The sequence below is a fragment of the Tachypleus tridentatus genome, chromosome 13 (assembly GCF_004210375.1).
Source record: "Tachypleus tridentatus isolate NWPU-2018 chromosome 13, ASM421037v1, whole genome shotgun sequence".
Lineage (NCBI taxonomy): Eukaryota > Metazoa > Arthropoda > Merostomata > Xiphosura > Limulidae > Tachypleus > Tachypleus tridentatus.
In genome coordinates, this window is record NC_134837.1 from 144,106,629 (window position 1) to 144,127,981 (window position 21,353).

Below are 21,353 nucleotides of genomic sequence, written 5' to 3' on the forward strand. Positions count from 1 at the left end.
TCTTCACTATCAAATAAAATGTGTCATCATAAAAAACGCAGAAAATAGTAAATTCAGACAGCACTATATGCAAAAAATTAAATGTTAGATTATTTTATTTTTCTATCCTTTATTAACTTCTACAACCAGTTAGTGACTTCAAAGGCGAGTATAAAATTAGTTAAAGTTTATTCAATACACTAAAATTATAGTTAGAATAAGATCTTAATTTAAAAGAAAAGAGAAATTTATTTCAGTACTAAATATGCTTAAAATTCGTGAACATATCACACTATGTAACACAAATTTTGTTCCTGGATAGTATGTGTTATTTTTTAATTGCTTATGTTGTAAAAGTAAAGAAAATGGCACTTATTCCCTTCAAACTTTGCTTTTGTAACCTGGATAATGAAATTTAGAAATTAACCTATTTTCTATGTAAAAATGGGCAAATTTGCACATTTTCATTTACACAAGGTCTGACTAAAACAGCATATGAATCAAGATTTACATATATTTATATCAAAGTTATACAAAAATGAACAAAAGTGTTTAGAAATGAGTAGTTTTTCGAGATTTGTGACTGTAATGTAAATCACTTTTACGTATCAGCCTCCAAATATAGGTTCCCATCAGGTTTTCGTTATACGCTCCTTGGTAGCGGAGTTCAAGGTCCAGTATATCTTCGTGGAAGCGCTCGCTTTGCTCTTTGAGGTTCATCAAATAAGACAGGGGAAGAGACGGATACTTATACCCGTTATGGAGCAGTACAGCTTTGATGCTTCTGGATAAGCTATCAATGAAAAAGTGCCACTCGTTCGGGTTACGGGCAATTTTAATTGCCTCTCACAGACCGGATACATTGTGGCAGAAGCAGAGCCCATCTTGACGAGTGAAGAAACTTGAAAAATGTCGGTGAAGCTTCCTCTGACTTGCGACTTGCACACTTTTATCTTACAAATCCTACTCCTTGAGCCTAGATGTCAAAAGCTTGGCATTCGACTTTGTTAGACCAAGTCATTGAGATCTCTTTGGTTAGGGTACTATGGGTTTCTCTCACCAACTGCACATTTGAAATTGTAATCTGAATTTTCAACGTCTACCTCCTCTTCTGATTTGCTGCTCTTTTTTGAGGATGGCTGCTTTCTCTCTGGCGGAGTTGGTACAGGTAGCTCAGAGCAGTGTGACACAGAAACGTTGGATGATGGAAGGTCAGGATACATGATAGCAAATGCATTCTTGTCAGCCTGACGTTTGGAAGGGTCCCCCATGCAGAAGTAGCAACTGCTTGAGTGGTTAGTGGGTTCACGCCACATTCTTGGAAGAGCGAACTTCATGGCTGTCTTTTCCATTCTGTACCATGCTACAAAAGAGCAAAATAAAATTGTTATTATGAAGAATAAATTTATTTCACCCACAACTAATGTGTAAGAGGTTCATGCACAATACTTTATATGTCATATTTTTTCTATACGATTGGAAATTAAAAAATAAATTTAAAGATATTTAAATTTTAAAAGATCTAAAATTTGTCTTGATAAATTGGCCACATACAGAGCAGAAAGCGTCTGAAAAATGCTTTCAGCTTCTTGATGCCATCTTTGATAAAATCATATAGGTGTCTATATATTCACTAGAACTAAATTGAAGTGATGAGTGGTGAGCTCCTGTATATATACTACTATGAAAAGTTTTAGAAAATTCTAAAACCTTCTTGAAAATTCTCGTAAGTTCTACAACATTCTAGAAAGTTCTTGAAAATTCTTGTAAGTTCGAGAAAATAATCTATCAGCTACTCAGCACTGAATCTACTTGGAATGTTCTGGAAAATGGGTAAGTTTGAAAATTTCATTACCCAGGTCACAAAAGCAAAGTTTGAAGGAAAATAGGTATTTTCCATTTACTTTAGGCAGAAGCAATTGGGAAATAACACTTTCTGCCCAGGAAGAAGAAAAAGTAAAAATTTTGTTATATAGTGTAATCTTACAGATAATCAGAATAATTTATTAAGTACATTTTGTGTTATATATGATACGTTATACGTGACCATGTTTCAAGAATACACATTTGTTTGCAACCTGATCTGACCCTTACCAATAATTGTTAGGAGCTCTTACATCTGTAACTAACTCTTATTCATTAACCTTTAAGAAAGTGTAAAAAAGAGTGGTTAAAAAATGAAGCCAGGGAGGCTTGCGGGCTGTATTTTAAAAGACATGATGTAAGGTTCTCCGTGAAGGCAGCTAGGTTAACTCAGTTGGTGTTCCAGCAAAGCTTAAATAAGAATATTTTTTTTACAACTTTATCAAATTTAGTCATTTTTTCTTTATTTGCTACCTTTATCTTTTAAATAAATATAATGTATTTTAAGTTAAAAGCAATTCTTCAATTCAGAATTATAATTTAATATTAAGTATACCTTTTAACTGCTTTGATTCTCTTTTCATTTGTCATAACATAAAAATATTATTCTCTTCATCAAATGTGATTTTTGAAAGCTGATTCGTTCAACCTAACGAATTTCACTTATAATTTTACACACAGACAGAAGAGCTATTCTGATTTATTGTTCGCTGACAGAAGTTTATTTGTACAAGTATTTAAACACATACACGTATAGGTCCGGCATGGCCAGGTGGTGAAGACACTCGACTTGTAATCTGAGGGAAGCAGGGTCGAATCCCCACCACACAATACATGCTCGCCCTTTCAGGCGTGACGGCGTTATAACGTGACGATCAATACCACTAATTGGAGGTAAAAAAGTAGCCCAGAAGGTGGTTGTGTGTGGTGATGAGTAGATGCCTTCCTTCCAGTCTTACACTGCTAAATTAGGGACGGCTAGCGCAGATAGCACTCCTCTAGCTATGCACGAAATTCGAAACAAAACAAACCATATATGTATGTGATGAAGTGGGATCAGCAGATAGCCCCATATGGCTTTGCTATAAGAAAACATATATGATGAAGTTTCTACTTATTCTTCAGAGCAGAAAACTCTACAAGGAGTTAAATTCAATGGAAGTAGCTGAGCTCAGCTGGAAAAGCAAATAAACAAACTGAATTTTGTTTTCAGTTAACATATCATATAAAGTTCATTAATCATAAAATTTTATACCAATAAGCGGTTACATTTGTATGCCGTTAGAGTATTTGTTAACCTTGTTTTATCAATACGTAAGTGACGTAGATCAAACAAACAAATTTGTCCATAAACATTTGTAAGAAAATTATGAATAATAAGAAAGCCATATTATTGTTTGAAAAATTAGTATTTATTTTATATGGATAGAAAACTGTAGAGGTTCAGAATGTCTTTAGTTCAGCTCATATGTAATGATTTTGTAGCACAAATATAATAAGATCTAATTAAGAATAAAATGATATTACCTTAAAATTTGACACTTGTTGTATTTGGATGTTTAAAAATTGCTGAATCATTTGGATGTTTGCTTCAAAAAGACGTTTTTATGAATAAAAAGATATAATATATTTTCGTTGGTTTTGCTTTTTCGAATCATAATGATTTACATTTTGCTAACAAAACTTTAGTTACCAATACAATGAACAACTTTGACAAAATCTAAGAGAAACGTTTTAGCTTCGTGACATTTTGTGAAATCTCTTTGATTCTCAAATTTACGTTTCCATAAAAGAGATTAACGTTCTTCTGATTCAACGAGTCTTTTGAAAAATAATTAATTAGTATTTCTAGTAAAATAACATTAAATTAGTTGAAAATATTTTTAGAGAACTCACAATTCAGGTCAAGCAGGATTATATTAATGACTTATAGAAGCCAGATGCTTCAAACAAATAAGTTATCGGGTAAACGTAATGACTGTCGTATTTAAAGATTTGTAATATTCGACGGACCAGTTAGCTCACTTAGATCAGTTTGGTGTACAATAAGCAGGAGCACGAGTTTAAATCCTACCTTGTCTGATTTTTTAATCCTATTAGGAGAAGGGTTAACGTCGCAAAATTATAATAATACTTTATTATTTGTACTGAAATCAAATTAGGTGTGGCAGTCTAAAAATATGACCATTTAGTAGAACAACGGTAATTTTCCATGGGTGTTACACCAGAACTTAAGGTTCGATCTCTACGACATGTAGTACACATAGCCCAATGTGCAGCTTTACGTTAAATCCAATCAGTTTACACATAAAAAATGCTTTCTTTAAAATCATAGCGTGTATTTCGTGTGTTTATAGTAGATATAGATAGTTAATAAAAACCCTATAACTCGAGAATGTCCTAAAATTAAACTCAATGTGAAACTTTCACCTTTCAAAAGCTGTCTGGATAGAAGTTTTTGTTGTTTTTAAATCTGGTTTTCTATTGGTTTTTTAACCAACGCTTTTCTTAAAAACACGTGTAGATAGGTTCCTTTATTAATTTAATGCTTTTATAACATCATTTTAACCACTAAAAAAATATAAATGTGTAAAAAAGGATAAAAGCAAACGTCAGTGTACTCAAATAAAACGTGAAATGTATTACTGCACAGAATTCTTCAATGCATTACATTTCCAAGTTTGGTTGTTTTCTTATGAAACCATTTTAACTTGTCATTTGGGGTTTTACTGGGAATGTTTACACTTTCTTTAAGATAACTTCAAAACATTTATGATAAAAATACTGTGTACTACAGATGAACCTACAGTTAAATATATATATGTATTAATCTTTCAAAGTTGAATATTAACCTATTTCTTACAATAAAATAGCATGTTGGGAGGACAAATACGAACATCTGTAAGTATTGGACAAAAGAACTATAAAACAGTTGACAGCTGTTGGGATTCAAGTGTATGTGTTGGAATTGAATAGTACTCGCTGGTACTCGGTTCTATGTATTAGAATTCAATGGTACTCTCTAGGATTGAAAAGTACGCGATGGACTTCAAGAGTGTTTTTGCTGGGCAGCAGTAATGCGTTATACTACTAGTGATATGTTGTATACATATCCTGTTCACTTTATATACTGCACGATCCTAGAATTCTGATACTTAAATCTTTCTATTATAAAGCTTACAGTCAATACAATATGCAATGTATTACTATTATATCAACAAATAAATGCATTCAGCGAGTGATTAGAGAACTCTGGATGTTGTGGATTTAAACATTACATATCATAGTTTACTGACTAAATTCATTTTGTACGCTAACCAGTTTTGTTTTTCTTCCATTTGATCAATGTGAAAGAGCGGGATTCTCTCAACAGTTCTGAGGCACTAAGTGGGACATATTCAACTGCTCTGGAGCAATAAATGGAATTCTCTTATAGCACATTAAATCAGATACTATCAACGGCTCTGGAGCACCTAAATAAGATAATTCGACGGTTATTGGGCAATAAGTGGGATAGTTTCAACAGTTTTGGGACACTAAATGAGATATTTTCAACGACTTTAGGATACAAAGTGGGATACTTTTAACTGCTCTAGGACACTAAGATGGATACCCTCGAAAGTGCTGAAGTGCTATTACTATAGTTATCTATACTTTTGCCACTTATTCTGCAAAATAATTTGAATTTAGTAATTATTTTAGTGATACACACATAAAAGTATGAATGGTTTTTCTTTGTTTATTTTTAATTGTTTAACGTAAACAACAAATCTGTTACACAAATAAACAAGAATAAAATCATAAAACGAAACAAAACATAGCACAAAATAAAAATAACAGACACTAATTTATACATGAAAATAAAACAAAAACAAAGTTGGTAAGTCTGACGGTAGAGAGAGACAGCAGTAAAAAAGAAGTGAAAGAGAAATGCCAAAGTGCAAAAAATGGAAAGCAGTGCTCGAAACTCACAGTATTACAGTAATTAAAACTCGTTATTTTATTTTCGTTAACCGTTTCGAACTGTTGAAGCACCGCCCTCAGACGCAATCACTAAAGCAAGGAAGACAATAAGACATTATTGGATGTATGATTTTGCATTGCTAATTACATTGCTATGTTTATGTGTAATCTCTGTTTTGGTGCGGAAGAGTAGAATTCTATGTTATTGAGTATGGCTTGCGCGATATTTTCATCCCACTATTCTAAGAATACTTGAAATTGGAAATTTGTTTTGATCTTCTGATACATAGCAAAAACATATAAGCAAGTTTTTAAAGTTAGAAACATTAATCTGATATTATTGTCTTTATTTCATTTGTTTTGGTTATGTTTTAAGAAAAACTAAAACGATAAAATAGTAGAGTTTTCGAAATAAGTTTGTTTTTATGGGTTTTTAATTTATTTAGAGGCAAGCATTTTATTAATTTATGTATTTTCTAAAAGCTTAGTTTATTTTTTTAGATCTTTCTCCAGAAAGTATATAATACATATCCAGATTTTAAAGCTTTCTTAAGATCAGATATAGAACATAGCGTTTTTTAAATTATGCAGGCTTTTTTCCTCATGGTTATAGTCTGTTTGTTAGAGGGTGCATAGCAGTCATAGGAACAGCAACTTTCAGATTATTCAGAACGTCATCTGTGGTTAGGAAATAGTGGGCGCGCGTTTCTGGCACGCATTGCTTCCAGCATTTGCTCAAAGCTCGTGATCACCTCAGCGCAGCATCATCATACACTAATCTGGTCAGGTGTTCCAGGGAAGGAGCCAGGCAGGAAATCAGAACAGCTTTTTGATCTCTATGTCTACAAAGCAGGAAATGGTAGCTAAACGAAAGACTTGTCCGGACTTGAATTCCAATTCTTATTAAGATTGCTGACATCACAGAATTTATCTTAATGGTAGGAAGCTGTTTTTTGGTTTGTTTCAACAAGTGTGAAACAACTGCTGATACAGCTTTGGAACAGCCAAATGCTATTATAAAAAGTTTACCTTAATTAATGTGCCATTTACACATTACTGTGTCACTTACACTGTTAGAAGGATAATATGTTCTTCTAATTCGATAGAGAAGTGAAATAAAATTTGGTTTATTTAAACATTTATATATGTTATATGTTTCTATGCCTAATGTAGATATATATAGTTATAAGATCACTATATGTTCATGCATGACGTAGATATGTATAACGCATGCTCTTTCTAGCCAAAGACATCAAAATATTATTCACTAACTCAGAAGTCGGTATCCTAGATTTTGAGAACTCAGTCTTTTACTGCATGCATGTGTAAATTTATATTTGTCTTTTCTTTATTTCTTGACCACTTTGTTAGTTGATTATAATAAAAAAATTCAGAAAAATTAAATATGTTCAACTGACTAATTCATATTATCCTATACCAACTGTTCTTGAATAGTTGTGTGACATATATTGTTTAGCGAATAAACCACACTGAGTAACATACGCCAGAACACGTTCTGGTGTGAATGGAAAACCATGCGCAAATAAGCTTACCCAAACTTATTCTGGGGCTTTTAGTCCGTTGTCTAGATAAACTACATGACATAAGCACACGAGCTTTTATAAGAGTTTTTAAGGTTCGCAGTTCATTGTTCAGACAATCAAAGTGTCTCTCATTAGTATAAAGCTCAAACGATTAAATATATATATATATATATATATTAACTGTTGCCCTAAATACATTGCGGTTAAAAGTACACATTAACTGATAAATAATGTGTTTACACTGCCAAAAATATAGGAAAGCATTTGTTTTTTTATTGCTGTTAAATAAAAAGCTGCACAACAATCTATATATGTTTTGTCCTACTGCAGGGATCAACCTCCGAATTTAAGCATTATAAACCCTTAAGCAACATTACCTTAATGGTAGCATGATAGTCATAAAAAATTGATTGGGCTTTAAACCAGAAGAAAATAGTAAAAGTTATTATAACATATTCTAAGCCATGCCAGCAGTATTATACATGTATTTTCTCTTTAAGAAGTTTTAGCATAAAATGGATAAACATGTAACTTCGTATGAACATTCTTGGATAATACCTAAATGACGTGTTCCTGTGATATTAAACTTTCTCTTCCTGATTTGTCGTGAGATAAAATCTTGATAATGTTTAATTCATTATATGTAACAATATTCTACTACACATTGTGGATATATAAAAAAATCTATCTTTAAATCACAGCATATCATAAAGCGGTACACTATACAAAGAAGCGACTTTTTGTGATATCTATCCGTTAACCATGATCTTTCCAATGTTACCCTACATCTTATTTACGGCTTTTTAACATAATTTAACTTACATATTCTCCATTTTCCAACTTACTTTTATCTTTTAATTTTCAAATAACTCTTTACCTCTTTACGCAATTTTTAGCAGGTGTGCAAATTTATCATAAGCATATAAATGTAAAGATCTTATATCAATCTATGACTACAATTTACAACAAACAACTCATTAATTTCTATATAAATATATATTATACACTTTAAGAAATTAAACACTGCAATGTTGTAGATATTTCAATAACACACAATATTGTAATGTTAAGATGAATAATATTATTTATACCCATCGTAACTAAGATGATATGTGTATAACCTAACAAAACATTTTTATTCTAACTTCTTATACTTCCTTACATTAAGAAGTACCCAAATATTAAACGGAACCAACCTCCACTAGTTTTAGGTTTTAAGAAAGAAATATCAGTCTCATAAATATTTCACAGCTCGTACGAAGAAAAAATAATGGAATATTTTTCTTCCGTCATTAATCTTTCCTTTTAAACGTGTAAACACTTCAGATTACCGAGTTGAAAGGAAAACTGCTTTGTTTTTTATTAAAATCCATTTGCATTTATTATTTCACCCACATATCCTTGAATTTCCACTCATTTCTTGTTTTTTTCATTAAAACAAACATGCTAAAATGTCAATTAAATATGAAACAAATTACGTCAGGTCACATCACATCACACTTGTATAAAGTGTTTCGCTAACTTATTTTACTGGGTATGTTAAATTTAAGACTTATTTATTTTTGAAGTTTGGACGTAGATTCTAAAGATTTTTTTTATATCAGGCTATAATGCTAACTTACTTACAAAGCCATCAAAATACATCTGTAGTTTTAACTAGTGAAAGCAATAAAGGTAACTTTTTCCTATATTTTACTGCTATTTGTCCATCTCGCTAACGGCTAAGTTACTCTTAATTATGCATATTACAATTATAAAGTTTTACAAACACGAGTACGTATTAAGTATGACACATTTTCGATCCCTAAAGATGGAAGAGAGTGCCCTGTAAACATTTAAACATGATGCAGTATGCTATTTTAACAACGTGACATTTAAACACGAAGCAACATAACACTAAAGAATGAGTGACACACAGTGTTGTATAAACATGCCGCCTAAATATCATACAACGTAATATTTAACACGAAATTTAAGTATGATACAATGTGCTATGTTAGCAGTTGAGTTGTATCTATTGTTACTTGCTTTTCTCTTAACATTCGTTACAGTTGGAATAGGTTTTGTAGTACTGATGCTAAGCAAACGTATTATCATATTTCGGTGTTGTGATTTTATTCAAGAATGGGATATATCACAAAAAATTCACCTAGAATAACATTGTAAAACTAGAATGACATTTCGCAACATTTTCACTTTTTTATTTCTGTCCATTACTTATTTACTATTGACTGTACGTATTATAATAAATTATGATATAATGATTATAAACGTGGCAGAGTTTCTTTTAAATATGAAACCGAGTGTTGATTGAACATAAAATAATGGTCATTTGAACATGAAATACAGTGTTCATTAAACAAAAAATGACGTTCATTTTAAACACTATAGAGATTTTGGTATCAAAAATAAATAAACAAAACACTAGCCAAGCATTAATTAATGTCCTTTAAACATAATACAATGTATAATTTTAGTAGTTGCGTTTATAAATACTGCACTTTTGCGAATTTTATTTTAATAAGTACAGTTAATGTATGAATTGTATGGTGCTCAAAATAGACGTTATGACATATGGACGTTGTAATTCATTTGACACGTTTTGTTCTGTGTTTTTCTGCAGTGTTAATGGTTTTAAAATACTCATTTGTTGCATTATTCGTAATTAAGCATGAGGCTAGGTATAACTGACTTGTAACGGATCGCAGTGATTCTAATAATACAACACTGCGCATGCACAAAAATACAATGTTGCTATTGACAACAGTATGTCAGCAAGAAATATTTTGTTGTTAGTATTTGTTTCTAGTTTAAATAACGTTATTTCTACAAAGAAGTTAGAAGTAATTATGTGCTTTTGAAAGAGTGTAATAACTTATGATTAATATGAACCTGCAAACCCATGTTATTTATTTAAATAAAACTGCGCACAAAAGCAAAAATGAATGAACACTGAATTTTTTTTCTGTCTGTTCAAATTAGATATTAATGTACCTTCTCAATTTTAAACTTCCAACTTATATGTATAGTCCTGGCCTAAAGATGTGTTGAATTATGTTATAACTTTCCATTCCAGTTTATTCTCTTTTAATCTTTCTCTTTCTTTGTGTAAATATCAGGTCATCCAATAAGTAATGTCCGAAAATTTAATACAGAAAGTGCATCATCACATCTGTCTTTGTAGAAGGCTTTAATGAAAAAAAATGTGTAGTAGGACTGTGTAAAAATGTTCAGACAAATAAAAGAAACTAGCGTAACTCCTCTTTTTCAGATAATTAATCAAATAAACCCTTATGAAGATGGATGTGTCTGAGGAACACATTAGGCATATAATGCTTTATGAGTTGTAAAAAAGGCAACAGTGCAGTAGAAGTTACGCGAAACATTCAGGATGTTTATGGCGCGGAGTCTCTCTATGAAAGAAAGAGTCGAAGGTAGTCTCTAAAGTTCAGATCAGATGACTACAACTTAAGTGATGCGCCACGCTCAGGTCGTCCTGTTGAGTTTAATGATGGCTTGCTGCTGCTGCACTTGATGAAGATTGTGCTGTAACAGTTGAAGAATCAGCACAGAAATTTAATTTAACCAAATCAACAGAGCACCGTCATCTGCAACAGCTTGGAAAGGTGTCAAAACTTGGAAAATGGATCCCCCATGATTTGGCAGAAGGCAATCTCAGCGCAAGAGTGGACATTTGCACTTCTCTGCACTCTCGTGAACGTAACTCACCTTTTCTGGACAGGTTATTGACTGGAGACGAAAAATGAATATATTATAAAAATATTAAGCGCCGCAGACAATGGCTCAGTGCAGATAAATTGGCTAAAGCACACCCCAAAATGGACCTTCACCCTAGGAACGTCTTGTTAAGCGTTTGGTGGGATATTATTGGTGTGATCCATTTTACGTTGCTGCCACTCAATGTAACGATTACATCATACTTCTATTGTGAACAGTTAAAGTGCTTTAATGTTGCATTCAAAGAAAAGAGGCCTGCTTTAATCAATCTTGAAGGTGTTGTGTTACATCAGGATAATGCACGGCCCCATAGAGCAAGGATCACAACTGCGAAGATTGAAGAGCTAGACTGGGAAAAATCTCCATATCCTCCTTATTCTCCAGACCTTGCCCCATCTGACTATTATCTATTCCGAAGTTTGCAGAACTATCTCGATGGAAAAGAGCTTGGAATAAATGAAGATGTCAAAAACTACCCTCTCTACATTCTTTTCCTCCAAACCCCAAGAATTTTATAGAAGTGGCATTCAGAAGCTTGTGAATCGTTGGCAGGAAGTAATTATAATAATGGAACATACAGTATTGATTAAGTAACATTAAAAGCGTTTGAAATCCTTTTTACTTTTCTTAACCTAAAATCGGACATTATTTAAGGGATGGCCTGATAGTTAAACATCGTTTTCTCTTTTAGAGCAAGATTTTTTCAACTTAAAATAAACTCGTATAAACAAATAAACTTAATCTTTGTTATCTTAACATAAGATTAAATTAACACACAACGTGCTTTGTTGCAACGTAGGGTTTCAATACAAGTATTATGTCGAAAGATATTAACAAGTTGACTTGATGGACGCACGTATTCAGCCTTCCGAAACATGCAAAGTCAACTTCATTATGTATCTTGACATGTCATTTCTGTTGAAATCCTACGATCCACCAAAACACGATGCTTAGTGATTTAATTTTATAACTTTGCACGAGTTGGCTATATAAACATTCAAATATCTTCGTCTTAGGTTATACCCGGTGAAAAAGACTCCATTGTTTAAATGAAATTTTACTTGCGAAGAAAATAAAATCTCGACACGTATTTATTATCAAGTCTCTGCTCTGTTCAACAACACGTAACTTGATGTATGTATGTACAATTAGACTCCAGACACTGCGAAAAAAAAGCTTTCAATGTTTTTATTACACGTATTATTTCTATTACTTGTTTAAAGCTGCTTTAAAAATACTTCTATTTGGTGAACCAAACTTTCGTCTTTGATAAAAAGAGGGTAAAATATGTTCATTCTAGTTAATCGTTAAACGTGTTTCTACATATAATCGTTCAACCGAAGCAGTGCATATGTATGTGTGTTTGTGTACGTGCACTATACAATCATGTTGTTAAAGTTGCGTCACAGCAGTATTTCTAGTACACTGTATAACATTTTTAACATATAATTATGCTTGTTATACATTTATTCTTGTGTAGTTAGACTACAGTTACCATAGCAACATATCGTAGCAGCAAAACATGGAAGTTCACAGATGAGTAGGCGTTTCCAAGTTCTACACGAAGAATATCGTTGTTTCTGTTTGTTCTTTCCAATGTTTATATCTTGTGGTTAAAATTAATACAAAACTCGCAGTTTTCGTAAATAGTCTTCAAAAAAGCAATGTATGTAACTCTGGACCATACCGATATATACATATGTTTTAATGTTAAATATTATTTATATACAAATACTGCAAAACGCTGTACATAATACTTTACATTTCAGTCATGTGGCGCCAATAATTTAATCAGTAAATACTATAAATAGACGAGATATGTCAGTTCGTAATTTCTTTTGAGTTTGAAACTGTTTTCTTAAATAGGTTTTGTTTTCCTATTCTGCTTATTTAATAGAATATCCCATCTTTTAATTGTATAAACGGCTTGACTAGCTGTTGTGAAAACTTTTAAGCTACGCTTGATAAAAGTTTGCAACTTTAAAGTATAATACCTATATTATCCAACTAACAAGGACGTTGCTGTATTTTCCTAAAGTATTACGGTTCTTAAAACCTATCTGTATTACATTTATTTAGTAAAAAAGCTCAATTTTTAATCGAGTAAAATTTGATTTAATGAAGACATTTTTTGTTTGGAGTTATGCACAAACATACACAATGGGCTATTTGTGCTGTACCCACCACGGGTATAGAAACCTGGCTGATAACGGTGTACATCCGCATAAATGCCGCTAGGCCATTGGAGGGTTTATTGAAAAATAGTCCTACATTAGACTCTGCAGTCCAGTACCCGTATTCCTTTGAATAAATTTTCCTTTTTTACCCACTTTAAAATATTTCTGTATTAAAATTCTGCCATCTTAACAAAAAAAAAAAAAAAATGTTAAGTGGAGATCGTATATAACGACTCACCAAATTGAAATGACAATAGACACTTTGATCATTACTAACAGCTGTTTTTTTTCTACTTTTGCAGTACTTCTTGTCTAAAATGATAATTTTTAGCGGTTCATGTGTAAGCTGTGTGTATTGTTTTATACATCTTACCGTTCTGGTGATCCGCCGCACATAGTCAGCAATCTAATACAACTTCTCAAAACTACTTCACTATTTCACTCTCCTCTAATCTGGTTGCTGAAAAAATTGGGGAAGTGCTGGCGCAGCTATTTCTACATAAGCATCGGTCACGCAAAGTATTCATTAGGAAATTCAACTCTCTCTTCTATAATAATCTTCATTAAATCGTTATTCGCCCCCTCACCTACACGAACAACTTACCGTATATTTTTAAAAATACCTTTTATTCATGTTCCTGAAGAAGGCGGAACCAGAATATACAGTTCTCTGCTGTGGCACCTCCTCGTTCTCGCAGTAAGAGTCTGTTTTAAATGTACGAACGGAGTATTTTCTTTCCTTTAGTTAAATAAACTCCACGATGTCGCTGCGATATACATACACACATAAACAATAGTAAAGAAAGTTTCTGAATTTATACTTTTTGCTTTACGTCCATATTACTTTGTTTGTTTAACATTGTTAAACATTGTTTTATTAAATTATTTTATTAAATTAAACATTTATTAACATTGTTTTCTACAAGAGAAACGACACAAGACATACAATTATAAATATACAGATAACGAAATAATGTATTATTCTGCACTCACGCAGTTGTCGGTTTAAGAAAAAGAATTATGTGATGAACACACGTTTCAAATATGTAATAATAATTGTTGTTATGCTCTTGTGCTTACAGTACATATTGAGCCTATAACGTCATTAATTAATTGAAGTAATAGCATGTTGCATGAAAACGCATATTAATATCGCATACATATAAGTTGTGTAACGGATTCACTATTATACATTCATTTTAAAATCTACATTTGTTTCAGTTTGATACCTGAGGCGTATATTGTTGAATGTGTATTGCGCAAGTCCCGTTTGTTCTCTAAATTTGTAGAAGATTCTTGAGAGTAAGGATAAAAAATATGTGTACGAAAAAACTAACATATCTTCGATCATTGTTAAACATTCGAGAATCTTGCCTTAAAGCATAAAACCGACTACCTGAGAGACAGATAGATTATTATTGGTTAGTTACAGTCAGTGTACTATAAGCCTTGGAAGCTATAATTGTAGTAAATGATTATTAATCGGAAAAGTACAGAATCTGACCAGGAACGTTTATACATTTCGAACATTACAAACCGTTAGCTTTGAATTAACGTCGAACGTTAATATTCCTACGATGATAATAAATATCTTCGTCGATAAAAAGTCAGCTTATAAGCGGTGAGAGGCCAGCCAAGTGTAACAATATTGACTCAGAATTAATTTGCTCGTAATGAACCTAGACATTCGAAAAATTATTCAGTTCTAGACGAGATAGAAGACTCAGTATTGTTTGTAAGTTTGTAAAACTCTTGTATATAAACCAGTATAATATTTATTACAAATTGTTTGTGCATTAAAATATACTCTTCAAAACAAGAAATGCAAAAGAGATATTTTTGTTATTTTAAAGAGAAATATATGTAATAACGTTACAAGCTCAGAGTATGTGATGTTACACGTGTTACACGTGTTTACACGTTTTAAACTGACAATAAAGTTGTGCACTTTGAAAACGGAGGAAAACATCGGATTTTTCGCCAAAACGCACGCGTGTCCAATAAATTTGTTTGAGAGATCTGAATGTTCTGCAAGTGCAACATCTGCAAAATCCCTATAAAAGTGACGGGTTCTCGGTTTCCATAGCTCAGTGTTAAGCCACCGACACGCAATACAGTTACGCCAAGACCGACTGAAGCACAACGCAACAACGCCATTGGTCGCTTGGAAGCAGGCGAATCTCGATCAGATGTTGCCAGAGCTGTGAATGTCCACCCAAGCACCATCACAAGGCTGTGGAATCGTCACCAACAACATGGATAAACTCGTGACCGTCCACGATCTGGCAGACCTCGTGTGACCACGCCCTCACAAGATCGCAACATCTGGTTACGTCACCTTCGGGATAGGACCACACTGCGACGTCTACTGCCTCAACCATACCAGGGCTGCGTAGGATTTCCGATCAGACCGTACGCAACCGTCGATGAGATTCTTAGGCCCCATGTGCAACCCATCATGGTGAACGTCAACGACGTTTTTCAACATGACAACGCCCGTCCCCACACAGCCCGACTCACCACTATCTTCTTGAGACACCACAACATCAACGTTCTTACCTGGCCTTCCAGATCACCAGATTTAAACCTTATCGAACATCTTTGGGACGAGTTGGACCGACGTCTGTGACGGCGACAACCTCAACCGCAGACTCTACCTCAGCTTGCAGCAGCTTTGCAGGCTGAGTGGTCAGCCATTCCACAGGATGTGATTCGTCATCTCATCGCTTTCATAGGCAGGAGATACCAAGCAGTTATTGATGCTCACGGGAGCATACTCGTTATTGACGTTGAGTGACGTTAAACTTCACCTAGTGAGCGTGGACTTCGCCTTTGCAGACTTTGGATGTTTAGCAGTGAATGTGCAAAGTTCCACACATGTCATACAGAACTACCCGGAATAAACTTGTTAACAATTTGTCTCATATTTTGCCTTTTGCGTTCCTTTTTTTGAAGAGTATATATTTGAGTTAAGAATGAAAACTGTGTGTATCAATCTTGTTGGCAAATATCATAAATTTGATATATAATAGCTTTTAATTAACTTCTAAATTAAAATTAAAATTTCCAGCTGTTTGAAATCTTAATATTTAGTGTACGTAACAATAAACCAGAGACTCGTCCGATATAAATTGTAATACGTAATAGTAGTTATAATTTTGTATTTTTTTAAAAATTCCTGGTTACCTCTATGTTAACTAAAATTTATCAGTACGCCTACAGGAGTTAAGCAAAACAAAAAATAACTTAGAAAATTTTAATTACAATTCATTATCTTAAAATATTTTACTATTTGCTAGATTATTACACATTTCATTCACATTGGGGCCTGGCATGGCCAAGCGTGTTAAGGTGTGCGAATCTTAATCTGAGGGTCGCGGGTTCGCATCCCCGTCGCACCAAACATGCTCGCCCTTTCAGACGTAGGGACGTTATAATGTGACGGTCAATCCCACTATTCGTTGGTAAAAGAGTAGTCCAAGAGTTGGCGGTGGGTGGTGATGACTAGCTGCCTTCCCTCTAGTCTTACACTGCTAAATTAGGGACGGCTAGCACAGATAGCCCTTGAGTAGCTTTGTGCGAAATTCAAAAAAACAAACAAATTCATTCACATTTATCTTATTAGTAATTCTAAAAGAGGCTATTTACATACCACCTAACAAAAATTTACAATCACAAAAAGGTTAATCAAAGGTGCTATATGAGATAATATGACAGATTAAAATTAATTACTATACAGCTGTTTTTCAAGATGCTTTTAAAACTACTTAACAAAGTAATTTTACTATGTGAACTTTTTGAGCATGCGTGCTGAAAGGAACAATTGACATTTCACATTAAGATCAAATTTAAGTACTTACAAAATTATTTAACTATTTATCCATTTACATAATTTAGAAAAACTGAGAAATGTAAAAAACATCAAATGTAATAGTCTCAAACTGAAATCAAAACATGACTAACTTTTATAAGTAAAAATATGAAAAAAGGTTGTGCAAGGAGTCATTGAGAACCATTTATAAGTTTGGTAACAGTAATTCTACTTTAGAAAGTAATAATGAAGATGAAGGAATGAGATATAATCATGGTGAACAAAAGCATACGAGTACATCAGACACAAAGGCACATACAAACGTACATTTAAATTATAATACTTAAATTAAGGCTTTATGATAAAATAACAAAAACAAAACAAATTAGATTAGCATACATATAAGTGAAACACGTATAATTAAAAAGCAGTTGAAGCAAATGTTTAATAACTTTGAAATACATCAAGTGAAGTGTGGTGATTGACCAAACAATGGCTATCCTTGAGAATCAGTTAGGTTCATTGTTAAGTACACAATAGACTATCTGTGATATACCCATCACGGATATCTAAACCTACTTTTGCATTACAAACTTTCATACTTACAGTTGAGCCGAGAGTGGGAAAATTCTTGAGAAAGAAAAAGTTTAAGGCCTTCAATGTGATTATTAAAAATGTCTATACATTTTTAGGCCAAAATTATAGCCACGAGTTCTATGTATGACTGACGAGCCAACTAAGAAATTAAAAACTTCAAAAAATTAGCATAAATTATGGATAAAAATGTAATAAAAGACAACAAAATCTTACATCTAGTAAACGGGTACATTCTATGAAAAATATCGTCATAATATGATAAGTAGCTGAAGTCATAAGTGAAGCAAAATTACATCTTACTCAATGAAATTTATCCAGACTGTTCCATTCATTTAGGGTTTCATTGAATGCAGTCTTTGGTTACCACATTAGATCTCCATTTCTTCTAGGTGAGTTAAGTTGAACTGTTGTTGTAAAACAGTGTTGCACGTTGAAATACTATATTTATATGGGTGATACCTGCAATGCCTTCAAGTAGGTGAACATAAAGGTGAATCCAATACAACTCTTATACCATAACAGTAAGAATAAATTTTTTAACCTTTTTAATTCAATTGTATTTTATTTCATTTTATTGAATCATATAAAGTATGTCATCAGATACTGACAAACCTAAGCACAATATTTAAAATTTGTATCTATAATATTTTAAGTTTTGTATTTGCTCCACTTAATAATATTTGTTTGTAAATGTAGGTGATAGAAATTTTATTCGTAAATTCTAAGGTAATGAAGAAAACCTTAATTTTCTGTCATGGAGATATTAGGAAAAGACATAATAATTTTTAATGTGTTTTATTTTATATCACATCCAATAAAAACTTTATTTTGGAAAATTTATTAATAAACCTAACTAATGATTCAGTGTTGGCATTTTCAACAATTTTCTGTAATATACCTTAGGTTTAACTAGTAATCTAGTATTTCTGTTACAATCACTTTTGCAATGTACCTTAGGTTTAACCAGTAATTCAGTGTTAGTATTTCAACCACTTTTGTAATGTACCATAAGTTCAGCTAGTAATCTGGTGTTTACGTTATAAAATATCTCGCAAAAAACTTCGATAAATATTTACTAATAGAAACTTAGTACAGTAATAAAGATGAAGTATAACGCCAGTGAAACTACAATGTTATTTTTGAAGTTTAATTAATCGAGCATTTTCTTGCAATATATTTTTAATATATTCTGATAACCCTAACCAATTAATTGATTTCTAAAAAAGTTTCTCATTCAACCTACTTCTATAAATGTTCCCATCCATCTTAGTTGCTTAAGTAAATACCAGAACTCCATGGCGTAAAAATAAATATAGAAGTCACAACTTTAAAGACCTAATAGTTGGATTCACGACTAGGTCGCGGGTTCGAATCTCTTTTATCAAAATGTTTGTCTTTTAAGGCTTAGGGTCGTTATAATATAATAGTCAATCCCATTATTCACTGATAAAAGAATAGCCCAAGAGTTGGTGGTAGTTGGTGTTAACTAGCAGCCTTCCAGTCAGCCTATCATTCCTACATTAGGAAAGGCTAATGCAAATAGCCCTTGAGTAACTTGTGCGAAAATCAAAACAAACCAAACCATTTTCTCGAGAAACATTAAACTTTGCGAAATTTTATGGTGTATACTAGCAAATATTAAATTGCTACTCTTAAACATATTTATCCACCGGATCGTACTTTAAAATGATAGTTTGCTAAAAACAAATAAATTACCTGTACTTTGATATGAGTTAATCAAACATTGAAGTTTAAAGCTTTCAAGAAAAGAGACACTTGCAGTTTTGTAGTTGCTAACTTTCTATTTTCGAATATAAATTCTTCAGAAACAAGCTTACAGTTTATTAGATACATAGAATTTGTTCAACATCACAAGATTTCGAGAACAGAGCTCATAAACTTTTATCTTTCTCAAACTAGGTTTTTTCTATCGTGTTTTGAGCACTAGATGCATTCAATTTGATAGATATTGATAAATTATGGAATTAATAGTTTTAAATATTATCACAAACTTTTATTACCGTTAACAGAAAGTGTATAACAGTCCCCTATATAGTATAATGCAAGCTAGGCCTTTAATTAAATTACATCAATGTTTATCTGTTGATTAGTTTAATTGGCATACTTACCATTATTGTTTCTTCCCTTTCTAACCTTTATTCGTTATTGTGAACTTTTGATACTTCGTGATACATTATTTGGATTACGATCGAAAATAATGCCACTGTGAAAAATATTACATTCTAATTATTAAAAGTAAGAAAGTAAGAACCATAATTTACTTAAAACAAAAAGGTGAATTTTCTTTTCTTAAGAATGTTCTTTCTCGCTGAAATATACAATTAATTTATTTTTTCATTAACTATTACTAATTATTATCACCTTATTTCCACGGAATCAGTTAATTCTATTCAGTTTAAAAACAAAGTATAGCTTTATCGAATCGTACTTACGCGTAAAGATAAGACAAACATATTTTGGTTTTTAATACATTTTAAATAAAAATTAACGGAGACCATATAATGAAGAGAACAATGTTTAGGCCCAGCACGGCTAAGCGTGTTAAGGCGTTCGACTCGTAATCCGAGGGTCACGGGTTCGAGCCCCGGTCGCACCAAACATGCTCGCCCTTTCAGTCGTGGGGACGTTAAAATGTGTTGGTCAATCCCACTATTCACTGGTAAAAGAGTAGCCCAAGAGTTGGCGGTGGGTGGTGATAACTAGTCTTACACTGCTAAATTAGGGACGGCTAGCGCAGATAGCCCACGAGTAGCTTTGCGCAAAATTCAAAACAAACAGAACAATGTTTATTGAACCTTTTCTCCTGGAGGTGCTATTTGAAAGACTAAATTAATCCTGAGATTAGTAAATAAAAACACCTCTGTCTACTTACAACTGGTTGTCAAAAACTTTTCTGCCAAGTAAAGTTTCATTAAACTACTATCAAGGAAGTTTTACAATTAGAGATAATTTTAAGCAAGGCTTTGTCATGTTAGTACTAAAAAATATAATTTATAAAGCTTTCCATATTAGTGTCAACACTCTTGACTTGTGTCACCTAAACTCTCCTCTGTATCAAACTTTTGTATTTGATGTTCTTTAAACGGGATTAATTAATTTTATACCAGGAATCTTCTTCTCACCAAAACATTTTACACCATCTGACTATTTCTAGTTTCTTAAAACGATACAAAATAATTTAAAAGCTTGAATGTATAAGTATTAATGTGTATTACTCTGTTACCTACTTGTTTCTTTAAAAATATGTTCATTTCATCCACAGAAGCTATTCAAACACCAAAATGTTCCTTACTGAACCGAATTAAACGACGAGTTATTCGATTACATATGATTGGATCATTAGTTTTGCGTTCTTACAAAAACATTCTTTCCTTATAAGTTCACGGCAACAATTAGGCACAACTTTAATTTTTCATTCAATGAGAAAACTAGTTTGCAACACTTGTACATAATAACTCGCAAACTGACTACTGAAAATCCAACTGGAAAATATTTATGTATTTTGTCCAAGAAAATATTTGAATCTTTAAACAAATTTTTGGATATGAATTCTAGTATTAAAAAAACTTATTACAATAAAAAGAGAATCGGTTTACATTCGTGTCTAGAGGGACTAACGAAATAACAAGTTTTATTCACTCGAGATGAAATGACGTCAGC

General features: G+C 32.4%; 1 protein-coding gene across 1 annotated transcript; it reads right to left on the bottom strand.

The window, feature by feature from the left end:
* Positions 1-325: 325 nt before the first annotated feature.
* On the bottom strand, positions 326-13,952 carry LOC143240039 (uncharacterized). The gene is made up of 2 exons (XM_076481819.1): positions 13,888-13,952; positions 326-1,342 (listed from the first exon to the last, which is right to left on the bottom strand). The coding sequence occupies exon 2, from the start codon at positions 1,329-1,331 to the stop codon at positions 1,023-1,025; it is 309 nt and encodes a 102-aa protein (XP_076337934.1). The 5' UTR covers positions 1,332-1,342; positions 13,888-13,952; the 3' UTR covers positions 326-1,022.
* Positions 13,953-21,353: the final 7,401 nt, after the last annotated feature.